The sequence below is a fragment of the Atheta coriaria genome, unplaced genomic scaffold (genome assembly GCF_025399875.1).
Source record: "Atheta coriaria isolate IRGN ID8LTWV9N9 unplaced genomic scaffold, Caltech_Dcor_3.1 hic_scaffold_9_pilon, whole genome shotgun sequence".
NCBI classification, from domain to species: Eukaryota; Metazoa; Arthropoda; class Insecta; order Coleoptera; family Staphylinidae; genus Dalotia; species Dalotia coriaria.
Window position 1 is genome coordinate 7885485 of NW_027045451.1, and position 27743 is coordinate 7913227.

Sequence of the window (27743 nt, forward strand, 5' to 3'; positions counted from 1 at the left end):
AAGTTTTGCGAAAGTTAACACATCGGTTTACAATTACCTTCAGCTTCCACCACTTCCACAATTACCACAACCGCAAGAAGTTGAAAATTATGCAACCACGAGAAGGAATATCCACAGTTACACCAATGATAAGTGTTACCAAGAAGCACAAGAATTAAACGACACATTTGACTCACAAAACAGCGGATTACCCTTTACCTGGTTACAATGCACAAGATATTGCCCGCCAAAAATACCCCGTAAGTACAAAAACCTTATACTTTGATCTATTTTGAACTAAAAGTATTATTATAATGCGTAGGGAGAAAAGAAGGTCCGCAGAAACGTCAATTAGGTCGCCATCCTCGCATCCCTTTTACTAGTCATCAACTATCAGTGCTAGAAGATAAATTTAAGCATTCACCGTACCTGAGCAGCGAAGAAGTGACCAAACTATCAGGAATTCTTGATTTGGCAGATATTCGTGTCAAAATCTGGTTTCAAAACCGTCGCGCCCGCAAACGGCGCGAAGAACTCGGAATTTCAAACCTATCGCCAACTAGGGGTTCCCCGCCATCATCCCCATAATAAATTAATTTCATAGTCAATTTGTGAAAAAGTGAAAACTTTATTTGTACAATATAAAACACCACTTTGTAAATATTAGCATAAAAACATCAACAACACAAGTCAATAAACATTGTGATCGGAATGCTACGTTTCGTACTTTAGTCTTATTTGTCATGGATACCATCCTTTAAATCGTTCAATTACTTTTTGCCATGTGTCAAACTCACGGAAATGTGCAGAGCGTACATTTTTGTCTTCAGTCGGGCGGAAAATACAATCAACGCGACGCATTTTGGACAATTCCTCTCTACTTTTCCAGATTCCTATCAAACATATAAATTATTATAGTGATTTGAACTTCATATCAATTAAAATTACCTGTGTTTAATCCTGCTATATAAGCAGCTCCCAAAACTGACATCTCAGAAGAAATGGCTCTTTCAACGACTATTCCCGTCATGTCAGCTAGTAGTTGACAGATAAAATTGTTTTTCGATACGCCACCATCAACACTAAAAATAATTAATAAATAATTCAATAATAATTAATTTTATATAACACTTACTATATTGTATTAATTTCATTGTCTAAATCATTCCGTAAAGTTCCATACTGAAGCATAATCCTAAAAACTATACTTTCCAAAATGGCGCGCACCATATGCTCTCGTCTAGTGGTAGGTTTTATTCCAAAGAAACCACTAGCAGCTTTTTCGTCATAAATTGGTGGACCTAAGCCGCTAAACGCTGGAATAAAGTACACTCCATCGTTGTTCGTCACCGAAGACGCCATGTTTGCAGTTTCAGCAGGATTTTCACACAATCCGGACTTCAATGCCCAAGTTATTACAGTTCCAGTATCATTACAGGCTGCTTCAGCCATGTAACACAATTTGTCCTCCAGCTTGTAATAAACCACTGGATATATTCCAGTCACACCTGGATGTAGTTTAGGTGTAATAATATTTAAGAACGTACCAGTACCCATGGTCAGTTTCAAAATATCATCGGAATAACAACAGGTCCCAATCATAGATGTCTGCGCATCGGCCATTAATGAACCAATCTTAATTCTTACACCAAAAACATTCTCTTCGGTATATCCCAAATCGTAATCATTGGCGACAATCTCTGGATATATATGTCTTGGAATATTGAGTATCTTATGCATAATCGTACTCCAGTCCATTTCAAACGGATCTACGAGTCCGGTACTAGTGGCGTTACCATAATCAGTGACATATTGTCTTCCGGCAGTGAGTTTATACAATAACCATGTGTCCACCGTGCCAAACATAAGATTTTTGATATTTTTCCGCATGGCAGGTATGTTGTCCAACATGTAGAGCAGACGCATCGTGGTATGTGAGCTGGTGAATTTGATTGAGCTTCCGGCAAGGTAACGCGGGTTGCGTGTGCAGAGATAGAGAGTATAGGCAACCGATTTGAATGATCTAAACATGAAAGAACGATTCCATAATTTTACTAATTCATTGCAGCGGATATCTTTCCAGGTGATAAAATTGTGATATGGTATGCCAGATTCACGGTCCCATGTGATAAAGGTCGCACGTTGGGTGGTAATTCCAAGGGTTTTTATTTCGGACGGTGTTAAATTTGCTTCTAAATATCAAAACAAATAACCATAGTTAGACACAACTCATCAACATAAATCAAACAAATATACTTTCAATGGCAGATTTGATCACAAATACAGTATCCTTCCAGAGGTCTTCATGTGGAATTTCAGCATAACCAACTTGTGGATGTATTAATTTAGTCTAAAATTTATTTTCACATTTATTGAAATCTATCTTATAATTAATTGATTCAGAGGTTCTACTTACAGGTACTGAATATGTACTAACTGTATCGCCATTGGAATCTACAATTACGCATCTCAAGGTTGTCGTGCCAACATCCAAAGCCGCAATAAATTGCCTTTTGTCATTTACTGGTTGCTCGCTGAGGTCCGCGTCGCCCGACATGATGTCAAAAACTGACGATTGAAATCACTACAAATGATTTCAGCTCCTGTTACATTTATCAGTACATACCTACGTACCTACTTTCAAAAATTAAATTTAAAGTCCATTCACTGCAACACTGCGATTTGCTTTATCTGTGAGCTTGTTATCGCGTCTCATTGTAGTTAAATTACAGTGTCACTTGTTTAGGGTTACCAACTTAATAAATTAAATAAATAAATTTGATCAACTGTAAGAAAATTTGAATACATTAATATCCTAAAATTTTCTTGCACGTCATAACATTCTCTGAAAGTTATTACAATATATCTATTGCTTTTTTTTAAATAAAATAATTTTTAAATGATTGAATGCGAAGTAATGTTGGTAACTCTGAACGCGTGACCTACGATCTTAGACTCGATTTAATGATAAAGATATTACACTCATATCACAGACAGAATGCTCATATCAAAAAAATAACATAAATAGAATTATTACATCACACCAAATTACAAACTACAATGATTTATCCAGAGTATTAGCTAAATTATAATGCATTACGATTATACATATTTAATAGGACTTACGTTTTATTGTGCGCGGAATTGGCTCGACGCAGGTACCCGCTGACGCCGTGATGTGTCACCTTGGACTTACGCAGGTTGTAAGGCACCGTAGTAAAACTGAAAGCATTGTATAAGTTCGGAAAGGTGCGTAAGCAAGTCGATGCCGTGCAGTGAAACGATTTTAAATTGAATTTCGAAGCACATTGCAAATAGAAAGCAAAATGACAAATTTCTGCTATTTGTAAATTAAATTTAAAAAAAACGTAAACCATAAACATAACCGAAACTGTAACTTACATAAACATATTTTTCTACTTCTACATAAAATGCGTCAGTTTTTCCACGTTTTTTAGATACAAAATCAATCTCGTGGGTAAAGTGCTCGTTTAGTCACTTGATAGTTAATATAATATTAATTTAAGTTTCTATGTGCGAACTGAGATGGCAAGTAACGACCGCCATTAGCCGCAAAATTAGCCGAACGATGCACGACAAATCACGAACAGTGAGTTTCGGCCAATTTTTGGCACGTTGTAACCTATAATGCAAACAAAATGTACTATGCTCTTGGTGTTTCCATAAGTGAGATTTTTTTTATAGAACCCTAAGAAATTTCATCAATATTTTTTTATTTAAAATGTGGATGACTCCTAACTCAGCCAAAGGCCCTCCTAAGTATCCAAAGTATCCAATAATCGGTTCTTTAAATTTCGAAACTTGTTGTAGAATAAAACTCCTCCTCATCTCTTACTTTAATCTTTTTTAAACTGTACAAAGCACCCGAAAACACCCCAATATTGCTTCTGATTTAATCTCCCGTGAACTAAAAAAATAATGTCGAGTTTCCCATTGTCAGATGGTGGTTTAGAATATTCAGTATTTTAACCACCTCACGGTGAAAAGATTGCATAACCTACCATGTATTATATATACAAGTTTATGATTTACATTTGCCTGCTCACAATCAAAAACTGAATTTGAAATTAGTTTCATTTGTTGAGAGCGACAGGGGCGCCATAAATATTTATTTTATTTTTTGGCTTATGTTCTTATAATAGAGTGACTTAAAATACAATATATTTGCCAATACCATGCAGTTAATAATTGCATAGCTATTGCAGTTTTATTGAAAACAGAGTTATGAACAGAATTGGCAAGTACTGTTTCCTATGGGAATAGTGATTTTCAAAGACTGCCATTGTTTTAGGAATGCAAAACAAAGAACCTGTTTTTTGATTGGTGCTACTTGCTTCGAATCCTCCTCTTAATACACGTGGCAAGAATGCAAGTAGCGAATCGAAATGATTTGCGCTCACATAGCATTGTTTGCACGATTTTCTGAATGAGCTGTCAAACAATAAAGTACACAATATAGTCGATTAAGTCAAATACTGTGAAAATTCTTTTTCATACTTAATTTTTGTATTAAGAACGCATTTTAAAGCGTCTGCAACGCCACGCGAATAACATTTATTATTGAGTGATTAATAAAGTTTATGGCTTGAGAGCTTAGACAACTAGTGATATTAAGCAATTATGTTCAGAACATGGAGAATATCTCGATAAATAAACTAAAATAGTTGGAACTTAAATTACCGATTGTTTTCACAGTATTCAAAACTTTCAATTTCGAACCACACATTTTGATGCTTTATTTCAGAACAATCACTGTTGAATATGAAAGATTAGTCTCAACATAACATCAGATTTTGAATTTATTCCACTTCATTTATTTCAACTCGTATTCAAAAGGTCATTCAAAATTCAAAAAATTAGAATCACCTCATTAAATTTATAAACATTTTTAAGTGAATCAAAATTCGAACACGCTCTCATTTCGAAAATCCTTCGAGGATCAGGAATCTGGAATCTAGAAGTTTGCGGTCCAAGGTTTTGTAATACCTAGGAGGGGTCCTAGGAGGTAACCGATATTGGCCAATGCAAACTAATGATAAAATGCTGTTGAAAGAGCTTTGTTTCTCTTAGGCCACCCAACACAATCTGAACTGCCTGGTTAAACGGCCCTTTGAACTCAGCATAAGTTATGTTAGTGTTGGTAATTTTCCTGAGGTTGACCATCGTTCAAGCAAAACCAAGGTTTTTAAGATATAGTCGCTATGCCATGGAACCGGAAGCATCTCCATTCGGGAAACGTTGGGTGAGCTAACTGTTTCATATCAATCGCACGCCCATCCGGTCCAGCCTTCCAAGGTCTTAATTTTAAACATGAATAAATGAGGTTGTGTCCTATACATAATACTACACAACACCTAGACCAATTTGGTCAATTATTTTTTAAATGTTCGTTAAAGTCCAAGGATAATTTTTACGGCGAGAAAAATTAATTGCCGGGAAAACCATAAAGACAGCTCTTTTCTACAGGATAAAAGTTGGCATTGAGATTCAATCATAATTATAGTTAAATAGTTGAACCCGACATGGCGCACTGAAGTGCGTTATTAACAATTCTTTATACAATTAATTTCGTTAAAATAAAATTGCAAATTTTATTGATAGAATTGACAGATACTATATCTAGAACAAGAGAGTAAAAACGAATTACATTTTTATTACACTACCGGGACGAAGTCGCGGGCAAAAGCTAGTACCATATAGATTAAATGGGAGTATCTATTTGTGATGCACCCTGGTCCCATATACCAAACATAAAAATCAATTGTCTGTACTTTTCACAGAGTTTTGCTACCTTGAAAATACCTTACGCAACATAGAATGCCTACCATATGTATAAGAAAAAACTTTGTACGCGCTGTTTCATTCCGGATAAATAGCCTCTCTATTAATAATGTTATTAGGTAATATTTAGGTATAGGTGGTCTCATTATCAATAACATGAAAATAAGATCTTGTTCTTGATCTGCATGCTAATTCTACATAGGGAACTCACTTCAAAAATCTCTGTATAAGATCCGATAAGACCAGACATTTTGTCGTATTATAGAGAGATGTCTTTACAGAGAAGAACAAATGTAATAATCAAATATTCGTAGTTTTGTGCACCTCAAAGAAAAACGTCTGTAAATATTTCAGGTTTTAAAGTCTAAATATGATAAAGTCTAAACATAAATTATGTTGTATTAAATTGTGTAATGGTTAAATGTCGAAAAAAATGTGTCATGTCGAAAAACAGTGATATTGAAGGCAATAGTTAAAAATATTTTACGTCGTTACACAGGGGCAGAATAACGTTATAAAGAAAATTTTTGGAAACTATACAATTTTAAATTGCTTTATAAGAAAAAAAATTTATTATTAGTCTAGGTCTATAAAAACACTTTATCCACACTCGATGCTTTTAAACATTGAGAATTTTGAATTTAGAAGCTTAGGTGGCAAGGTGACAAAGGCATATTATTACAAAAAAAAATAACGAGTGGAAAGATTATAACAGTTGAATATAGTTGTATTCATTCAACACCAACGTTTCAGTGTATGCTTGATAGCAAATATTGGTTTAGCTTGTAGTAAACACAATTGCAACGAAATATGAGCGTGAAATGCGACGTGGTCAAGTTTAAGTAATTCAACCTTGTAGCCGTTTTTTATTTTGTTTCATATTTACGAACTTTACAGAAACAATATAATAATACAATTTTAAGAATGATACCAGTCCTTTGCACCATTCGTTTACTATAAAAGTGTCAAAATAGCAATAACAAAATCTGGTATAGTAGGTATATAAATAATGTACCAATTTATGTAAAACTTGTTTACGCATACTTTACTCGCCACTGGATAAATGCACTTGTTGTTAATTGTTACGCAATTGCACTGTACATTGAACGTGCGTTGTCACGCTCTTATCTAATCAGCAAATAAGTTGTTTAAGTGTTTATTAAACACATTGCTAAGCTCCGTGCGTATTTATGGTAAACTACTAGCCGGTTAATTAGAGCATACACAATAATACAACAAGAAACCTACAACCTACATACACGACACTTCCGTACTTCTACAATTTTCTATCACCTTTTATTAGTCTGGTGAACGACTCAAAGCCAGTTCAGTTGAATGCGTATATCTGTATAGTTGTGAGTGCTGGTGTGGCGCGGCGGCATTGGCCGCAGTTGTTAAATAATTGCATTTAAAATAGAAATTTGAGGAAGCGAGCGCGCCGCGCCGCCCGGCGTTGCGACGCTCTCCGCAGAGAAACACACAGCCTCTCCTGCTGCTCCTGCCCGCGTCAGTCGTCGATGGGCACTGCGGCGCGCGGCCCGCCCGAGCACACGTAACATACGCAACACGCGCACGCAAACAACTTCCGTGTCTAGTCTTCCCGCGAATTTATTCGCTTACCAAATAAACAAGTACAAAGAAACAAACAGCAATCAATCAAGATGGATCCAGAGGCCTTCCTAGACATCGCCAACCAGGTGGTGAAACTGAAAATGTTTCCCTACTTCGACATTGCGCACTGCGTCCTGTGCGCTCTGCACGTAAGGGAGGATCTCGGCGCCGGTAAGCAATAAAAAAACAGGGCAGGAAATGATAAAAATAAAACATTTTGAGCCTACTTTTGCGGAGCAGCGCGGGTTCGGGCCAACCGCCGAAAAACTATAAATAAGAACTCTCGACTTTAAACTAATATTAGAACGTGCGGCTCCGCATGCCGCGAATAACGCCAGCACGCTCAACAGGAAGAATAATAATAATAAGAAGAAAAAAACTACGTGTACCTCTCTCATTGCTTCAAGCACACAATCTAGATGCTCGTAACGCCGCGTAAAACTGCAACCGACTAACGATTCGAACACGCAGCAGGAGCGCGCGGTACTGGAACACAGACCACGCGACGATGCACGCTTGCCGGCTGGCACACATACCAATCAATTCGCACTTTCCACTTTCTTTGCCATGCTCCATAGCATTACTTTCACCAACAATCAATCCACCTAAATCATTTATAAAGCAGAGTTTTGTATTACACATATTAGCAGCAAACAGTAGATTATGATCAGAATGATGAACCAAAAATCAATATAAAAGTGAATGACTAGTTGCCTATAGTTAGGTAGAGAATTCAGCAGAAATAAAGTAAAAACCTTACAGGAGCCACACAATTCTCTCGTAAACATCCGCTAGCATGCTGGTTATCCTATATGCTTGTGGTGTTCGCTGGTGGTATGGTTGCGAGCGCCCTTTTGGCTGAGCCCATTCTCGCCCCTTTGAAAAACACCCCACAACTGATTGTTGCTACTCTAGTATGGTGAGCGCGACTAATTCAAATATTTGTACAAAACTTTAAAATATTTAATATTTAGGTATGTTGTATTCTACACTCCATTTGATATCGGCTACAAGGTCTCAAAATTCCTCCCAGTGAAGATTGTGTGCTCGGCAATGAAGGAAATCTACCGTTGTAAAAAGGTCTACGATGGTGTGACGCACGCCGCTAAACTGTACCCAAATGCCTATCTGATAATGATCATCATCGGTACGCTGAAGGGCAACGGCGCTGGGTTCACGCGTCTCATCGAGCGACTCATCCGCGGCGTATGGACACCCACCGCAATGGAGTTTATGCAGCCGAGCTTGTAAGTCAAGCCCGCGTCTGTTTTATTTATAGGCAAGCTGTTCACTCACCTGGTGTATATTTTTTGCAGCTACACCAAGTCCTGCATTGTAGCTTCAATCATATTCATCCTCGACAAAAAGACCGAATTCATCTCGGCTCCACACGCGCTCGTGTACTTTGGCATTGTCATCTTCTTCGTCTACTTTAAACTGTCTTCAATCTTGCTGGGCATTCACGATCCAATCGTACCCTTCGAGAATCTCATGTGCGCACTCTTCTTTGGAGGCATCTGGGATTCCCTGGCGAGAATTTTGGGCAAGGGCCAGCCCAAGGAGGGTGATGCAAAGGATGCAAAGAAAACAAACTGAAACCAAAGTAGGTTTATCAGCATATTTTGGATCAATTCAATTCAAGAAGATATCTTGCAATATACTTACGACATTTTTATTTCACAGGCATTGCACAATCAAAACAAACACGTACAATCAGGCATGAAGAATTTTATAAATGTGCGGAAGAATTCTTCATTCCTGCGTTACGACTGTTTCAACATACAACGACTCCCATTTTTTATTGCAGATGTTAAGTGAACCAAAAATATTTTAAATAAAATTGTAAATAATCTTTCATTCGTCAATTAATCAGTATTTAACACCAGACAAACTCCTTGTAAAATCCAATGGCTTAAATGTTCAGGAGTTCCCAGATCTGCTTCAAACACTAGACCAACTCCCATAGCGTTGCGTCTCTGTGAGGTAGTATAAACAGGTGTTCTTAGGGTATTCTGTAACTTTAGTCTGTGAGCTTCAATTGGTATAACGCTCATCACAGGTAATTCTTCAATTAAAACTTTTGGCCTTGACCGCTGTAACCTCTTCTCTACATGATCCCAACGTCCTCCTTCCAAGTACAAACCGTGAATGAGACACGTTCCCGTTTCCGGTCTTTCTTCAACATCCAATGGATCCAAATAATCGGTCACAGCAGTGTACAGAGTGCTTTTATCCAAGGGCCAATTGTTTCTTCTACAAGAGATCTGCACCAATGCCGCTAGGTATGTTTCAGGAATGTGTAATCCCGATATCCACAATACGGTTGGATCACCTTGACCAATCCAAGTCATATACTGATATTGCCTCTTTTCAAAATGATCCATCCAACCTCCAAGTGTTTTACAGGTTGCCGGTGCCAATTTTCGCCAGTTTGCAGGCAACTGACCGTTAAATAACGAAAAAGCTACATTATCCAATACAGCATCCATGCCAATCTCACCAGCTAAGGCCCGTTTCAATTGTTGAAGGCTTTTTCTCATTGCCAATATCAACTTATTGAACCTTTCCAACTCTTGCAGAAGTACCACAATTGTTGGCGTAATTGCCAATTGAAAATGCATGCGCACCTTGTAAATCTCATAAGCTTCCGGTATCTTTTGAAGTATATCGTTGGCCACGTTCAGAATAAACTCTTCTCGAGTAATTCCAGTGCCTACAGTAGCAGTTTGTGGTTGCAAATCAATCAGGTGCTGCCACATTTCCTTGGTAGCTTGTGTATAGTATCCAATTTCTGCATTCGGGTGCAAACCAAAAACATCAGGGCTATTTGACAATGGCAATTCATCAATATATGCCAAATAATCGTCGCGTTCACCATCCGGAGGAATTGTATAGTCCACATTTTCATCGTGATAGAAATGAAATGGTTGAAAAGTATCAAACAAGAAATCACCCATATACTCGTCCATGTATACCTTGACAATTCTTCTATCGAAGTCGTCAATGACCCTTCCGCCATACATCACTTCACCAATCAAATATTTCAAACTATTCCACGGTATTCTCGTGTCCTTGGCCTTGACGGCCTTAGTTAGATATGTGTTTAGGATTTCAACACATACATTAAAGTCAGATTCGTTAAAATCATAGCAAATATTCCAACCAATTTTATCATACTTCCGCCTTTCTTGAACCACAGCATGGAAAAATGCCAAAACATAAATTAACGACTTAAAAGCCACATGTTTACAAGATTCCAAAGTCTGGGGCCGCATTTTAAAATAGGTATTTCTTAAATTAAGCTTTAAACCATTAGGTGGTTCGGTAACAACCTTCAATGATCTCTGCAACACTCCAATTGGAAAGTTGTTTGTCGGATCTGTTGTTAACCACAGACGAAAATCTGGATGAGGTTTACTCATCCGTTCGATAATCTTCTCCAACTGTCGCACAAAACTAAGCAACAGATGGCAATTCTGAAACATTAACCAATATCCTCTTTGGACTGCCTGGTCCAACAAATCAATCGCAATAGTTTCCTGGCCTTGTCCAAGTGATAAATACTTAAACTCTGCTTCATCCCGCTCGGCAAGTTTCATCAACTCAGCTGTGGGATCAGATCCAGGACTTAGGATAAATACAACAGGCGTAGTTGGAGAACTTTGATCAAAAATGTTATCCAGTGATATTGTTGGCGGCATTATAAACTCTTCGCTCATAGTGATGCAAATGTAATCGCTTACTGCTCTAAAGATGCGATCAATTCTAAAACATCTGAGAATCATCAAGAGATAAAATGATGGCAGGTCTTCAGAATAATTGCACGGTAAAGGTATGGATTCCGGTTGGTCTGAATCATACCACTCTCTCCATTCGTCAATATTCTTTTCTACATCAGTAGGTAAATTGAAGAAAGGTTCTGGGAAATCCACAGCCAATTTTAGAATGTCTTCCCATCCTTGGTTTGTAATCCATGGAGCAGGTTTGTTCCTCGTAGACTTATCTAAACTAACTGATCCTTTGATAAAGAACTCCAGTTCTCCTTGAGTAACCAATCCGGCACTGGCTTGAATTTTGTTGGTCATTTGGAAGGAAAACAGCAGTTTATGTTTCTCAAAAATTCCAGTGCAACAGTAATCGTAGACATTTTTGGTTAATGTGTCAATTATGTTAATCAAACGTTTTGCCATCACTTTATGTGGCAATGACTTTCTCAGAGAGAAGGCAAAGACCTCAAGATATGACATTAGAGAATATTGATACATTGCATTGATAGTGGCCATGTCTGAAAGCACAAAGAACATTAGAGCACCACGTTTTGCTACGGACCTATAACCATCACGCAGTTTATCAATATCTTTTGCTGTTTCCGTAGCCAATTCCAACTTGATATAAACTTCTTGAGCTTTTGACTTGGTATTCTCAAGGGTAGAAATCAACTCAACATTATCCAACATATTTCCTGTACTTGTAGATAACTCTCTAAGCAGGGAATCCTCCAAAGTCGATAGCAAACTTTTATTCTCCGACGTTTCAGCAATCAAGTGCTCTCGTTGTTCTTCTAAATCAGGACGTTCATTTCGCACTACTACACTGAGTAACTGATCCTCCAGACCAGTCATGGTCACAGTATAATTAATTACGACTCCTGTTGCATACACAGCAGGATTAAATAAAGGATTAGACAACTTTGTAGTAAGATACATTCGAAAGTTTGGATCATAATCAACTTCTTTGTCTCCCAACATTAGAAAAGTTCTCCCAGTTATAGTTTTTAGGTTCTTCTCCAAGACATTATTAATAACAGGATCAATATAATCATCACAATCTTGAAACAGAACAGGAGATCCGTACTTGATGGCCATATCTAGATATTTCAAAAAATCTGAATCGTTAAAGTGCAACGTCTTAAGATTATTCTTTTCTTCTTTTTTTCTTATCCAGTTTAATGCTTGTTGTTGAGGATCAATACAAACCGGAAATCGTGAGCCGTATATCGATAAAATACCATTTTGAACACTCAACTCATCAGGTGGTAAGTTTTCAGAATTCCATGTGGAAATTTCTACATCCGTTGATAAACTAGTTTCGATTCTATAGTTCTCAGCACATGGAATCTCATTTTCTTGGATATCTTTGTAAAAGTTTCCGTAAATCATTTCTTTTCTAAATTCGTAGCTAAAAGGTCCCGTGTAGCTCAGGAATGCTGAACTCAATAGACAATTACCAATCAGTTTTTCTCGATCAACGTGAAGTTTCTTCAAATCTGCAGACCATCGAACTCGTTCCGAACTTAAACCTGTAATTAATTTATCTGCAGCTTCAAGCCGACGCATCATCACATCAGTTTCTTCCTGAATTTCCATTCGTCTCTTCATAGCTACAGCGTATTTTTCATTCAACTTTGATAAATCTTCTTCTAGTTTTGTGATTTCGTGGTATAACTTTTGTAAATTCTTCATTGCAGTGTCAAACTCTTGTTGTAATCGCTCTACTTTTTCTTTTTTAGGTTTAACTTCTCGGAAAACTGCACAATATCCCATTACAGCATTGACAAATTTAAGTAAACCATAACCAGCTTTACTAATGGTAGCCATATCATCCAATTTGTTTGATTTTTTAAGATGAGCTTTTACTGCAAGCTGTTGTTTTATTGTTATTGCATCCACATTCAACTCTTGTAATGTACGTAGGAAACTGGGATCTGACATCATTCCTTTCGCGGTTTTCCAACTGATTTCTTTATAACCACGTATGATAGCAACACATTCGCATACAACTTGCACCGCTTCCGGTGGAGTTGCAAAAGAACGAATTTCAGTAATATCGGATTTGTCTAAATCTTCAAGTGCCAATCGCGCTGTTTCTAATGCTGGAAGTGCTTCCGACAAAGCTGCATCAGCCTCGGTCTTTTCAACAACAATAATCTTTTTTTGCTCTTCAATTTCAATACTTTTTTCCGAAGCAATGTCCTTTTTAGATTGCGCTATTTTTGTACCTCTTTCAATTTCTTCTAACATCAACTCACATGCCTTGGTAGCTTCACCTACAATAATTTTTTGTTTTGCTAATTTCTTGTTGAGAACATCTAGTTCCGCTCTAGCTTCATCAATCTTCTTCATGCCGCCCATTAGACGCTCGCATTGCGCTTTTATAAAGTTTTGCTTATCATCCAAAAGGTGCAAATACCTTTGAATAAAATCTAAATAATGTTTTGGCGTCACATAATTCCTGCGTCTTAACTTAATTAAAAATTCTTGAGTGTACTCAATCACATTATTATGGACATACACTACGTGTTCGATTATCCTCGGGCGAAACTTTGCTGGAATCTTTTTGTTGTCTTTTAAAAAGACCGAAGCTACAGCAATCAAGGCTTGTTGCGGCCAAGGAAACAACCAATCAATGCAAGTGTTGTTTACTAACCCCGGAAAACTTCGGCATCGCTTACTCAAGATATCACCGGAGGGCGACATTGATAACACCATATGTAAGTTATCAGTACATTTGTTAACAAAATATTGCCAAACGCCATCTTTTCCAACACTATATCCAGCATCTCTAGCTTTATTCCTCACTTGGCCAATGATGTTATCCTTTTCTTCGTCACTAAACAATGCCGGTACCAATCCAATCATTAAAATATTGTTGATAAACTCTAAAAATCCCTCTTCGGTTACTTGTGCTGCAGTAAATAAGAACACTGTCGGTTTGTCATCAACACCCAACTGGGTATAAAGTCGCTTTAGGTCTTCTTTTAAAGAAACTTCATTATACCCTCTGCATATGACAATCTCAAACATTTCGCAACCAGCCGTAAATGCAGCCAAACGTGTCAGACTCGCTTTACCACTGCCTCCAACTCCTACAACCATTACATGACCTCGTTCCAATCGTAAACCACGATGAATCCGTGTTAAATGTTCTAAAGCATCATCAAAAAGCACCACATCCATTCGCTCCATCCTTTCATTATATTCCTCTAAAATTTCTTGAAATAGAAAGTAAACTGCCTCGTAGTCAAGAAGATCTTCGTAATATCGTGGTTCATCTTCATTGACAGCGTTGCGATAGTCCCCGAAAAGAATAGGATCACGCATAACATATTCTAAAATATCTATACTTGGCTCAACTTCCTCTTCGTCGCCCACTTCTTCATCTTGTACAAAAACTACAGAATCTATATCAACTGTTGACGATACTGGTACTGGGGCTGGAATAAAGTTTTTGCTAATCATGTCAATCATGTGATTCCTCATTAGTTCCTGATCTTCAACACAAGTCAACCGGTCACATATAACACGTAGAAATTCGTTACGCCATACCCGCACAATTTGATAATCAGAGTGATAGTGTAGTGGAACTGTTGAACACAAGCCAGCTACAATTCTGGATAAATCTCGCATATTAAATATGTAATGAAACTTGTTTGGTGTCGGTGGAAGTTCAGATACAGCTATTTTATATAAGGAAAGAGTCATTTCAATTAATCTATCACCAATTTGCACTTCATCTTCAAAAGGATCCAAATGTCCATTCAAAATTGATGCATAAATATGATACAATGTACTTTCAGCTGGAAATGCCAAGTTTAAAACAGTAAACATTGACATAAACCTTGGGTCCACTTCATTGCGACCACCACCTGCTACTCCCATTGCGGCAAAATATGAAATATCCTTAAAATTCTTCCAGTTCAGATCCTTGCCTCTATCATACATTCCACCCTTTTCAAATAATAATTTAAGTAAAGCAATTGGTTGTTGAGTGCCGTACTCATCCACTTGGGGCATATTCAAGTCATCAATAAAGCAAATCAACTTTTTGCCCAATGGTGGACCATAAATGTCTTTGGTACGTTTCTCAACCACAGATTCAATATTTCTCTGCACATCTGCAGAACTAGTTCGTGATGAAAAGTTAATATTCATTAATAAACAATTTTCGGGATTCAAAGACCGGAGAAAGTCTTGTATTACAGCAGTTTTTGATGTACCAGTCTCCCCCACAAGAATAATGGGTCTTTTGATATCATTCATCAATTCCAATGCGTATGTAACTCTAACAGTATCAACGGTAGGCACCAAAATCTCCGAAAATCTTTTATTTCGAACATGTTCATAGCTAGGTACCTTCCATTTCCACGCAATCCACACCTCTTGTTTAACATCCACATAGTAATCATATAGATATGGAAAACTGCTTGGTAATTTACCACATTTAGCAGGATCCGCATACGTATCCTCTTCGTTCATCATCGCACATTGTTTCTTGGTGAATTGATCAAAGTCATCTCTTACATCGGCAACCAACGAAGCACCAATTGAGTTATAAATACACATCAAGAACACACACTCAATAAGACTTTCATTTGGTACCTCATCTTCCGCATGTACTGTATCAGGTGCATCTGGTAGTACAGCATCAATCATGGCACAAAGTTGTACAACCATATTGAGCCCGGTTTGGGGAATGACAGTTCTCAGTGGTTGAAATTGTTGAGGGCCTATTTGGCCTAAAATCACATAGTTCAATAATGTGGGTACGTACTGCTCATATAACTCTTGATAATAATTTCTTTCTGCTACCCAGGAACGTGTTTTCACCCATCTATCCCAGAAGGGTTGATATCCCAAGTTTTTCGGATCTACATATACCATTCCAGCGCGTGATACAGTTGCAGGTGAGGCAAATGCCAAGTCGCCCACTTCAAACAACAACGCGCAGATGGGAGTCTGTAATCGGATACGCTCACCATTTGCTAAGGTTAGTAATTTATTATCATCCATTACAGAATTCATATTCTCAATCCAAAGAGCATCAACATCACCATCAAATAATATATATCTTCTCTCTTGTTTTTCTGTTGGTCTATTTATTTCTCTAAAGATAGAGCTTAGAAGACCATCTGTCCAATCCCGGGTAAATGGATCCAATATTCCATACAACTCAATAACAGAACATGCTTTAGGATTCAAGGTGTAAACCTTCGTTGGTAAACCCATTATAGTTTGAGCTCTACAGAGTGTATTGATAACCACAGTTTTCCCACCACCAGTAGGTCCCACCAGCATAGTTGAATGTCTAGTCATCATGGTCTCATATAACTGTACAACTTTATCCACCTGTTCAGGCAAAACAATGTAATCATATTTGACCAATACTTTCTCGACGGCTGCATTAAAGTCTGGATATCCAACTCGAGGACAATCCATTCCAGGGAAGAGATCTCGTATCAAACCCAAAAATAAAGGCATATCCTCAAATACAAACTTGGGATAATTCATATCTCTCAGGGCTCTCATTAGTACCAATGCTTCAGATATATCAGGAGTTGCACGTTTTAACACTCCAGCCATTCTAAGAACAGAATTCAAAGCCCTTAGACCCCAATCGTAATGAAACTGTTTCGATAATTGCTCTCGAGCTAATTTGTATAAAACTGTCATTTTCTTGGCCAATATTTTAGCTTGTAGAAAACCATCCGAAAATAATGATATCAAACAGATCATTTCCAAGTCAGGCATTATACACACTACTGGTCTAAATAATGCCTTAACCGATTCTGGCAATTCAGTACGTCCGGCATAACCAGGATTCATTGTAATGAAGATTCCAACTTTGGGATCCAAATCAATTTCAACTCCTTCAAAGATAAATTTCTTAGTCGCAGCAACCAACGCATTTCGTATTGTTTGCAACTGGGTAGAAATAACACTCAATACAGAAATGTCAATTCTGTTAAATTCATCAAAACATCCCCATGCACCACATTGGCATAGCCCGGCTAAATTTGTTCCAATAGCTTTAAAATCCATGCCTTCCCCACAGTTTGTTACAATACACAGTAAAGCCATCGCTTTTGCTAAATCTTTAGTGGTTTCAGTCTTGCCAGTACCCGCAGGACCAGCCGGAGCTCCCCCCAAATGCATAAGAAGAGCTTGTGTTATAGTCAAATAAATACGATCAGTCAATGGAGTTATCACTAGACGACCATTGAGTCCCATGTATTCATAGCCATACTCAAAGGACCCAGTACACTGTGTGACCCATAAATTGTCTAAATGATTTACCCAGTAAAATCTCAACTGACTCTCCCATTCAAACTCCTGCGCAGTAGAAATGCTATCACGAACAAAGGTCTCCACAATGTCTCTTGCATGCACTTCGATGGTTGCTACTGTTTTAAATTTGGTCCTATCATTGGAACTCAAGTCTTCTCGCACTGTCATTACGATATCATCAAGTTGTTTATTCAACTGTTCTAAATACTGCTTCATTGCTCGCTTGTTGCCCTTCAAAATCTTTTCAAAAACATCTTCCACTTCAGCAGTCCACCATACCTGATTACCAGCAAGACACACCATACCTTGATAGTCCATCATCCATTGCGTTCGAGGACGACGTGTTTTACCATAATCATAAATCGCTTTCTTGGTAATAAAACGATTGGATCTGCGCATTTCATTGAGGACGTCATTCATCCAATCTTCCACCTTACCTTCAGTATATACATTGTTACGGAAATCCATTATCTCTCTTTCGGCGGAAATCATTGCGGTCGCTATCGGCCGTTCTTGGTTATCAAAATCCAAGTGAATTGATTTTATGTTATCAAACATTTTCAGCATATGGTCTTGTACGACCGCGGGATCGCTACTGCCCAGGATAGATAACAACTCATCAGTGGATATAAAGTAGAATCTTGGAAAGCGTCTGCGTTTCGAGTCAAGGTAATCATTAAGACTTTTCTGGCAACGATCCAAACCAGCTCCCAAACCCTGAAAGTCTAACAACCGACCAGTTGCGGTACAACACTCCAAAACGTTCGGATTCTTTGCAGTGTCCATCATGATTCTTCTAAAAGCCTTATCAATATCATCAAACTTTTTAGCCTCTTCGGGTAGTTGCGACCTAATATCACCTCCAACAAAAATTCCCTCTAGATACATCCATTGTCTCTGTACCAGGAACCATTCATCAATCACTTCGCCAATCAATGATAGATTCTTCTCCCATTTCTGAACCACTCCCAAGAAAGGACCAATAAATTGAGATCCAGCCATGCTTTGTAAATTCATCGAATTATCTTCCAAAATCTGTGTTATTTCATCAACTGCTCCCAAAATATATCCTCTATCATCCGTACCCTTCATATGTTTATGAACAGTAAATTGTAATGTCTGCCACGTGTCAATAATTTCTTTAACGCCATTTTCAATCTGCAATTCCTTGATAGCGTTGTTAATAATTTCCTCGGCAATATCTTGATATCTATGCAACTGCATTGAAAACATGTTATCTAAAGTAAAACGATCCGCAGACATGTCAAAGTGTTGTCCAGTTTTATCCATCAACTGTTTCCAATGCCTCTCCCGCATAGCATCATTTTTAAGCGCTACCATCAAAGGTACAACATTCTTAAATTGCTTCATATTGTTATCTAAAGTCTGGCCCACCTCAGTTTGTCGAACAGCTTTCGGCAACTTACGGAAATCTTTCATAAACGCTTCAATTCCGTCAACCAATGCTTGTGGATTCAAGTTCACCCATAATGTTCTACCCCAAACTTCTCTAGCAGTTCTTTGGGTTGCATACACTTTGTAAACAAGTTGCAAAGCTTCAAACTCTGTTCTACATCGCAAAAACTCTGTATAATCAGCAAGTGGAATATCAAACAACATTTCAGCGTTGACCAATTCCAATCGTCGTGCCTCATATATATCAATATGTTTACCATAATAATCCATTAGTTCTAAACCGAGATCCAGGCCCTCGCCAACGGCGCCTGGGCCTTCTTCATCAAACTTTTTAACAAAGCAAGATAACTCAGCACAAAATACACGAATTTCATCTAAAGTCATCGCAGCAAATCGTTCTTTAGTAGCTTCAAGCGTCTGAGATCGACACAACGCGCTTGAATACAATCCTTTCCACTCTTCTTCAAGTTGATAGGAAAACTTTTCGTCTTCTTCGCTATATATCACACCATGCATCTGCAACACCATGTACACCTGCTGACAATAAGTATACCTCAGCTCACTATTGACGTTATTCTTCTGAATTGTAGAAATCGCTTGCATTATTGCTTTAAACAGCTCTAAACCTTTGATATTTTTATCGATAACCTGTCGCAAACCGTCCATTTCTTCTTTGAATGCTATCATATCTTCTTTAATACGTTCTGCTAACTTGGTACCCAACATTTGTTTATATTCAGCTGAATGGTCGCGAATTACATCCAGCAGTGGTCGTAAATTAACACGGATAGAACCAACATCAAAATAATTCTGATGTGTTTCGGCATAACTAATAATATCGCTATAGAATTGAAACTTGTGATCAAATACACTAATCAGGTATGTTTTAGCTACAAAACGCTCAATCATATATTCCTTTTCAAAGTTCCAAAGAAAATTGAATCGCTTCCAACGTTGTAGGTACATGTGCGCATCTGAAATGGCGTGTGCAATGGTATTCTGCAACTGTTGCATCACTTCATGCAAATCAACAATGTTTGTTAAATCATCATAAAACGAATATACGTATTGGTCTTCAGAGTTGGGCATTTGCTGTGGTGGGCACTCAATACAAGTAGAATACATCCATCTTGAAAATAATTTTAATTTATCAAGGCATTCACGCACACTCCGCGAGATAATGTTGAAAGTTTCCTGTTGGCTAGGCTTCAGGCCGACTGTCGACGATAACAAAATGGCATCCACTTGAAAAACCAACTCTTTCTTTTCGAACTCTTCATTAAAGTTTTCTATATTATGTATTATCATCTCGGCAAAACAATTAAACAAAGTCGCTTCCCATTTGTCATAATACATAATCATATACTTCGAATAACCTGTATTAGTATTCAAGGTTAACGCTTCTAGTTTTGTGATCAATGGACCAAAGGTACCATAGAGTTTAACCATTTGACAAACTTTTTCAGTGCGTACATCTCTCATAGCAATAAAAAAGTCTTTGCATGACAATCTCTCCTCGCATTCAGAACTTTTGACATACGTAAACAAATTGAAGTTCTTTAATTGGTTCAGATTGTCCATCATGAGTTGTTCGGTATGTTCGATTTGTTTGTTTATGGACACAAAATGTTTAATCTTCATGTTGCATTCATCAACATATTCTTTTATACTTAACGAAGTCCATTTGATGCGTGATAAACCAGGTTGCATATGTGCTTCAATGTCGCGAATTTGATCACGTAAAAAGTTCAATTTGGCTTGTGATAATTTTGATAGCGTGTCATTATAGGTATCAACCATTGTGCGCACCGATTCTACATCCGCTCGAAGACGAGATTTTTGCATGCTGGCATAGGTAATAGAGTCTGGGATATCGTATCCGGTGAGTTGAATTAATTCGGCGCCAGCGATGACATCGTAAATTTGCTCGTCAAAGTTTAGCACAAATCGCAGATTCTCTTCCGATAGAGTGTTGGTGCCAATCACGTCGATCCATGTTACGTTTTTTCCGCCCTTGATTTTGTTCATAAATTGTTGAACAGCTTTTTGGCCACCAATTTTTACAGCTTGGTAAAATAAAATTTGCGTTAATATTGTTTCAATGGAAATTTATAATTATTATATTATATTTTATGAGTGTGTCTAGACAGGTATAATATGCGCGGGGATTTAGAAAACCCTGAACTTATTGAGAGCAATAAATCATTTAATGTAGTGCAACCGCATTTTGGTGAAGACTGGGATTATTGAAGTAATTTTAATCTCTTAATCCTCTAATTATGGCACTATTGGTAGGTACCCTGGTGAATCTTGAGTGAGGTACTTTATGTTATCCAACAATTTGAAATAAAAAAGCAAAAATAATTTGAAGTAAAACCGGAAATTCATATGCAATTAGAAATATAATCTACTTTTCTTTGCTTTTAAAGAATTTTACATCCTACAAATATAAAAATTGCTGTGAAACAAAATAATATAAAAAACTTTACTTTGCAGATTATTTTCTAAGAAGTAATACAGAATAATAGTTAATCCGATTTTACATTGAATCTACATTGTAGGGAACATGAAATTAAAGTTATATAAATTGTATTCACAGATAGATAAGTGGGTGATATCACGGTAACTATTCTTTAATAGATGGAAACAAAAGAATTGATAGAATTGTCCGAATTCACAAATCCGTAATGTACGTATAACGGAATTTCCAAATCGGATGCGCAATGAATGGCGAAATGGGTACATTAACTCTACAACGTACATGCAATTTGTTACGTTGTTTTTCATATGAATATAAATTGTTATAATATCAAGTTACAGCATGCAATAAGAAAATAATTTCTGTTTAATATAGTATGTAGTATGACCCCCATTACCCTCTTTTACCCTATAGCAATGCTGTGAATTCAGAATTTTCTATATAGTAATTTCAGTCAGGCAGGAAGAAGAAGAAGAAGAAAAAAACTTCAGTTCAATCAAAAACAAACTTATACAATTCAATTCAAAAACTATGGATTAAACTGGTTGGACCCATGTATAGGTAGTATGGTTAATGTGTTAAATCAGTCAAGTTACTGAATAGCAAAATGACCTCAAAAGTTCTCACATCAAAAAATGCAATAAAATATCAAAGATAAATGCAAAAGAATTTCTTGAAATCAACAACACCGTGTACTTACTTCATCATTACACAGCTAATACCACAAAAACAATGTATTTCCAATATTCATTACAAACAACTAAAAGTACTAAATCAAAACAGAATTAAATCAAGTTAATTTATTTAAGATGATATTTATAGATGAGAGAGTATGAAGTTTGCTGGGTTTGCTAGTTATGATTGGAATAAAGTAAGGTCGTTTTTTGTTCAGAACAGTATTGCATGCTTTCAAAAATAAGCAGAGTTTTCATGAAAGTTGCTAAATCTTGATTAGCGCGAACTAATTTGTATCTTGGGAATTGCGTATCACTAGAAAACCACTGTCTATGTTGAGAAATTTTCAGCATGATGTAATTCCAAAACGAAGAAATATTAAATTGAGTGTAATATAAATCTACCATTTTTTTAATTAGAATGCATAAGGCTATTTCGTTCAAAGTAAAATATATACATCATTATACTCAGCTAAGGAAAAATTAATTTCCCATCTTATTATCCATCGAGTGTCATTTGAATGCGCATTATAAAAACACTGAAAAAGGTTACGTGTCTATTTTAAACTATATAATATTAAATTGTTTCAACATTTTATAAAAAATGAGCTAAGTGAACATTTGTAGCGTTTTTGAGATCAATTTTGATAACATTCTAATCAAGTAAATATTATTTTCATTTAAAAGCGCAGTTGGTAGAAAAATAATTTTTTCGATAAATCATATGTTTCAAATATATTTAAAATATTGCTAAACTCAAATATTGGAAATATATTGTTTTCCAAGAAAGTTGAAATAAATCCGAACGACGTATTTAAATCAGGTAGAAACTAAAGCTGACCTAATGAGTATTCGTTTATACCTCTTGGCCTATCACCTAGCTTAGAGTTAAGCGTACCTGAGGTACCTGCAACCACCACTAGTTAATCTATATCAAGCAAAGTGTTAACACAATCCCCACCCCTAATCAACCACCTTTAAATACGGTTGCAAAATCAAAAAATCCATCATTCACAGTTATTTCAACACCAAGTGATGATATCAGTCGGTTAAATGCTGATGTTCTCCAATTTGGTCGCCGAATTCGCTTCACACGTCGCCAAAAGCCAGTCAAGCAACAACATGAACCAGAACAAGACCAGAACCGTCTCTCAAGAAGTTCTCGAACGGCAAAGGCGTAAGAAATACTCAACATACGCTGTCAAACAAGATCAAAGTACCTCGTTGATCACGCCAAGGAAGATGACATCAGCCAACCACTGGAATCCATCCGGGAGACCATCGGAACGACGACCGGAACCACATTCATTCGTGAATACTACAACTACAAGAAAGTCCATGCCGTTGCCAAAGAAGTTACCAACATATCAACCACCCCAGGAAAAGAAGCGAATCGGTCAACAAAAAAGACACCTGGTCCAACTCCTAGATGATCTCAAGGAAGCCCTACTTCAAGAAGACGATGAAATGCAACCTCACGTTTCGACGCCTCATGCAAGTACTTACATCAAAAACATCATTCAAACCATGTCCAGCCGCAATGACTTGAGACCGGAACATGCTCACGTCAACCAAAGACAGCGTCTACCACAATCCGGAAGAATACAAACCGAACAACATCCCCAACAACACGTGCCAAGGATGCCACTTCAAAAACCAGTACAACAGCAACCTAGAAGAATGCCGAACGAAAGACGCAGTATGCCGCTGACGCAAGACACTTACTGCCAATGTGGTAGCCCACAACCGCCGCCGTCAATCAATCACCAGCTAGTAGATGAATTCGCCAAGTTTCTTCAATCTAAGCAGCAAGCCGGTGCAAGCATCAGCCCCATTCACTCGTCATCATCCGATACTTACGACAGTGACTACAAGACGAGTTCACCACTTTCAGAATCATCGGTTAGCATCAACTTGTCTCCACCAAGAAGAATCTATCGTTCTGAATTGAACATTGCCTTGATCCCAGCAAATAATGTTAGTATGGTATCTACAGCATCCACACAACCAAGAGCCGTAGATGAATTGGAATGGATTGCAGACGCCCACGCCAATTCCATGATGGATGATTATGAAGAAGATTCTTTCGGGGGAATGATGCAACATCTGCATACTGATATAGAAGATGAAGACGAAATTGCAAGAGAAATCATGAGCATGAGGAACTTCAACGACAACCACAACAAAGCCATTTTCAATAAGATGGAAGACCAACTCGCAGATATTTCCGCTGATCTCAGTGACTCTCTCAAATTGATCCAAAGATTGTCACTTAATAATTAGTATGTACTTGTAATAATTCTGCGCTTTAATTTTACTAGCTTTCTATTGCTAATTGACGCAATTTTATGCTTTTTATATGCAATCATAAATATAAATATTTTGTACTCACTTTTTGGTGTTTGATGTATTTCAATTTGTGAGTTACCCTTTGACCCCTTTGTTGTAGAAGCTGAATCAGTTGCAACTATTTTTGGCTTAGTGGGAGGTTTACCTTCAAAAAATTATTTATTTCAGTGTGAATTAATAAATAAATCTGCATTTTACTTTTAAACAAGGTGCTTTCTAATCTTAATACGTCCATTTTCAAAGTTTCCTTTGCAATCGGCTCTGAAATAGCTACCCATTCATGGTATTTCGACTCTTCATACTGTTTCAATGATTTGGCAAGTTTTACGTAAATATTGAATGCTTCCACCTTTAAAATTGAAGATTTCAACTCATCCACAAAACGAAACTTTAAAATTGGTTTCTTGACAGCTGCAAACATTTGTTGCACCCAGAAAATAGCACCGCCATGTTTCTGATGATTGCGACAAAGAATCGGATTACGTTTATTGCGTAAAAATAAATTCTCCATTGTGGCCAATTCTTTGATAAACTGATCCATAACAATCTCAAACTTGGACATTAGTTGTTCATGGATAATCTTACGTGTACGTAAATGTTTGAATTTTAAAAGTTTTTCAAGTGCACTTTCGGCCGATCGCAGAACTTTAAAACTTTGATCGATAAAAACCGTCGCGGTGCGTTCCAGACTCTTGACTTCTTTACCAAATTGTGTCATAATCTGTTGCCAATTTTCTTTAAACGACTCTTTAAATATATCAAAATCAGCCACCTCAATCGGATAAACCAATGAATCTAATTTTCGCACAACATCATCAATTTTTTGCGGATCTGTCATAATCGATTTCATTTCAGCTCCAAATATATTCGTAAATTGATCGATAATCTGTAACATAACCACAAATTCTAATATTACATAATTTATTAATAAATGATTGTTTTACTTACATCAGCGATGTTTTCAATATCTTTACAAACCAGTATAATATAATCCGATTCACCAAATAATTTCTTCTTATCAAATTCCCAGCGATTGGTTTTTCCCGACATTTCAATCTTTTCACGGGTATCCAGGTAGCACTCTTTCCAGGTCTTGAGCATTTCACGAGTTTCTTGCGCCAGTTTAGTAATCTCCTTAATCGGCCTTCGAAATAAGGTGCTATTATCTAAAGCAGCTCTGCTTTTCTCACATAATACGTAAGAGACACGCTCTAGTAGCGGTACCATTGTCTCATCAATACAATAATTATTCGACAACACCCACATTAGTTGAAGGCCATCATAAAGATGTGGTATTGCCTCCTTTGTGATTACAAAATCTTCACAGTATGTCATCGTTTTAAAATGTCGTAGGATTGTAAAAAGAAATTTTACGTTATCTCTAGCCAACGAGTACGCTTTACGCAAATCTTCGAAAAAGTTTTGGAAACCATTAATAATAGGTGAATCTGCTGCTTCCAAAATTTTTGTGATTCTGTGAAATACATTCTTCTTTAATGGTTCAAATAACACACTAAGGGCTGCTTCCCGTTCACGCCAATAATCATATTCCGCAATGGGGCCATTGCCATTTGGTTGCTTTGCATTGTACGTCTCAATTGTGCGCATAATCTGTTTCTCCCAATGAAAAATAACTCCTTCTAAAGCAGCAACTAACTTTTGATCTTTTATAATACTTTGATCACTGCGACTAAAAATATCAGGAAACTGTGCTACTGGCATAGAAGTATCATCTTCAATATGTTCCAAAGTCCAACGAATATTTTCCACCAACAATTGATAGTCCTTCAACAGCTCCTCTTTCATCTGTAGTTGCTCTTCATAATCCGCCTGAATATCTTCAATGTTTTGAACCATTGCAGAATTTGATGCGGTGCGATGCATACTCATTAATGATGTCGGGTCATTCCTCACACTGAAAGCGCTTGCATCTTTTGCGTCTTGTGCAAATGGAATCGAATCAGCTACAATTGTGGATCGTGTTGGCGAAGTAGAAACAACACTCTGTTCGCCAAAGATCTCGCTTGGACCTTGAGTACGCAAACGTGATCTAATCCGTGATACACTTCTTTTACCTACACTTTGACGACGTTCCTCCAAAGTAGGTATTTTATTTATTAGATTCCACTGAGCCTATAATTGTTATAAATTTGTTTTTATAGAAATAATTACGTAGAACTATAGATTACGTACATCAACCATATGTTGTAGTAATCCTTGCAGTTGTTTTCCATTACATGAGCCCATTACGAAATAACTACACATTTCCGCTTCTGCATCTTCTTTATAATCAAAATTTGGTATTCCTTGTTCGCCCAATCGTAAAACATAGATGTACTTCCGGTTATAGTATTCTTTGTCATCAGTCATGTCTCCGATTTTTCCTATTAGCGTATAATTTGTTTCAGTTTCCTGAACAATTTTCTGTAATCAATCAATTCATGAGTAAAAGATCAAAATATAATCAAAATATGTACTACCGTCACGGGAACATATTCAAATTCTGCTTCTACAGCTTGGGGTATCGAGTATTTAACACTTTTTTCCCTCTTCAAATTGGATGTTCTTTTTTTCTCTTTGTCCTTTTTACCCTTTTTACCTTTATTGCCTTTCTTTTTCTTTTTATCATCTTCTTCGGCCTCTTCCTCTTCACCTTCACCGTCTTCTTCGAATTCGGCATATGTTTCAGTATCTGCTACCGGCGAGATTGAAGACCCAGAGCGAATTGGCGAAACAGTACCAGAAACAGAAGACAAATTTCTATTTTCCGTTTCGGTCATACCTTGAACCATAGATTCTTCGGTCCAAGCCATACTCATGCCACCTTCTTCACCATCACCCCGAACTTGAGTTTCTCTTTCAAACTCATCTTCCTCGTATTCATCGAGATCATCGTTTACACCAGCTTTGAACATGGCACTGGAGCTTTTTTTCTTTTTGTGTTTTTTCTTTTTATCAAGATCTTCAAATCCACTAATTGATTTCTTTTTCTTACTTTTAACGTGGGCGTCAGTTAGCGGCACAATTGGGACCCGCTCCATGACTTGAATTTCAACGTCTACTAATCTTTCATATTTAATTTTGTAAACGTAGAAAAGACGACGTTCTGAGTCGACATCAGGTATTTCGTCGTCTAGTAGGGAGTTCATTTGGTCCTCGAGTTCGCCGTCGTTTGCTTCGAGCATGGCGTCGAAATACCGCCCTGAGTTGAGGCCAAAATACTCGGTGACTTTGTCTTTGATCCATTCTAAACGATAATCAGTCATTGAGATAAATCTCGTCAAAAATTGTACTAAACTTAAGCACAAAATAATTCGAGAAGTAATGACATGAAAGCAAAGCTTTTTGGGGGATTGTCTGTTTGTTTGA

The 27743-nt window shown here is 37.2% G+C and overlaps 3 protein-coding genes across 6 annotated transcripts; 1 reads left to right on the plus strand and 2 right to left on the minus strand.

Moving 5' to 3' along the window:
• Nucleotides 1-587: 587 nt before the first annotated feature.
• On the minus strand, nucleotides 588-8827 carry LOC135798194 (putative glycerol kinase 5). 4 transcript variants are annotated; one of them, XM_065310948.1, is made up of 7 exons: nucleotides 8689-8827; nucleotides 3106-3201; nucleotides 2396-2563; nucleotides 2236-2329; nucleotides 1115-2171; nucleotides 928-1061; nucleotides 588-872 (listed from the first exon to the last, which is right to left on the minus strand). In XM_065310948.1, the coding sequence occupies exons 3-7, from the start codon at nucleotides 2534-2536 to the stop codon at nucleotides 721-723; spliced, it is 1578 nt and encodes a 525-aa protein (XP_065167020.1). In that variant the 5' UTR covers nucleotides 2537-2563; nucleotides 3106-3201; nucleotides 8689-8827; the 3' UTR covers nucleotides 588-720. The 4 variants fall into 4 exon arrangements, with proteins under 4 accessions (XP_065167020.1, XP_065167019.1, XP_065167023.1 ...); XM_065310947.1 differs by lacking the exon at nucleotides 8689-8827 and adding an exon at nucleotides 7782-7946; XM_065310951.1 differs by lacking the exon at nucleotides 3106-3201 and having other exon boundaries at nucleotides 8689-8817.
• On the plus strand, nucleotides 7223-9244 carry LOC135798198 (trimeric intracellular cation channel type 1B.1). Its single transcript, XM_065310957.1, has 5 exons — nucleotides 7223-7563; nucleotides 8155-8311; nucleotides 8367-8639; nucleotides 8709-8995; nucleotides 9076-9244. Exons 1-4 carry the CDS (start codon nucleotides 7443-7445, stop codon nucleotides 8986-8988), a joined length of 831 nt encoding a protein of 276 aa, XP_065167029.1. The 5' UTR covers nucleotides 7223-7442; the 3' UTR covers nucleotides 8989-8995; nucleotides 9076-9244.
• Dhc98D (Dynein heavy chain at 89D) lies at nucleotides 9051-27740 on the minus strand. The gene is made up of 6 exons (XM_065310944.1): nucleotides 26855-27740; nucleotides 26568-26798; nucleotides 25323-26507; nucleotides 24573-25260; nucleotides 24418-24519; nucleotides 9051-20938 (listed from the first exon to the last, which is right to left on the minus strand). The coding sequence occupies exons 1-6, from the start codon at nucleotides 27638-27640 to the stop codon at nucleotides 9258-9260; spliced, it is 14673 nt and encodes a 4890-aa protein (XP_065167016.1). The 5' UTR covers nucleotides 27641-27740; the 3' UTR covers nucleotides 9051-9257.
• Between the last annotated feature and the right edge of the window lie 3 nt (nucleotides 27741-27743).

Bases quoted from the DNA above. Each gene is read 5' to 3' on its own strand.
- LOC135798194 (XM_065310948.1), bottom strand. From the start codon at position 2,536: ATGTCGGGCGACGCGGACCTCAGCGAGCAACCAGTAAATGACAAAAGG. The intron at 2,330-2,395 runs GTAAGTAGAACC...AATAAATTTTAG, and splicing joins TTAGTACATATTCAGTACCT to ACTAAATTAATACATCCACA. The intron at 873-927 runs GTAATTTTAATT...TATGTTTGATAG, and splicing joins TATAGCAGGATTAAACACAG to GAATCTGGAAAAGTAGAGAG.
- LOC135798198 (XM_065310957.1), top strand. From the start codon at position 7,443: ATGGATCCAGAGGCCTTCCTAGACATCGCCAACCAGGTGGTGAAACTG. The intron at 7,564-8,154 runs GTAAGCAATAAA...AAAACCTTACAG, and splicing joins AAGGGAGGATCTCGGCGCCG to GAGCCACACAATTCTCTCGT. The intron at 8,312-8,366 runs GTGAGCGCGACT...TTTAATATTTAG, and splicing joins ATTGTTGCTACTCTAGTATG to GTATGTTGTATTCTACACTC.
- Dhc98D (XM_065310944.1), bottom strand. From the start codon at position 27,640: ATGACTGATTATCGTTTAGAATGGATCAAAGACAAAGTCACCGAGTAT. The intron at 25,261-25,322 runs GTAAGTAAAACA...GTTATGTTACAG, and splicing joins ATATTGAAAACATCGCTGAT to ATTATCGATCAATTTACGAA. The intron at 20,939-24,417 runs GTGAGTACAAAA...TATTTTACCAAG, and splicing joins AATACATCAAACACCAAAAA to CTGTAAAAATTGGTGGCCAA.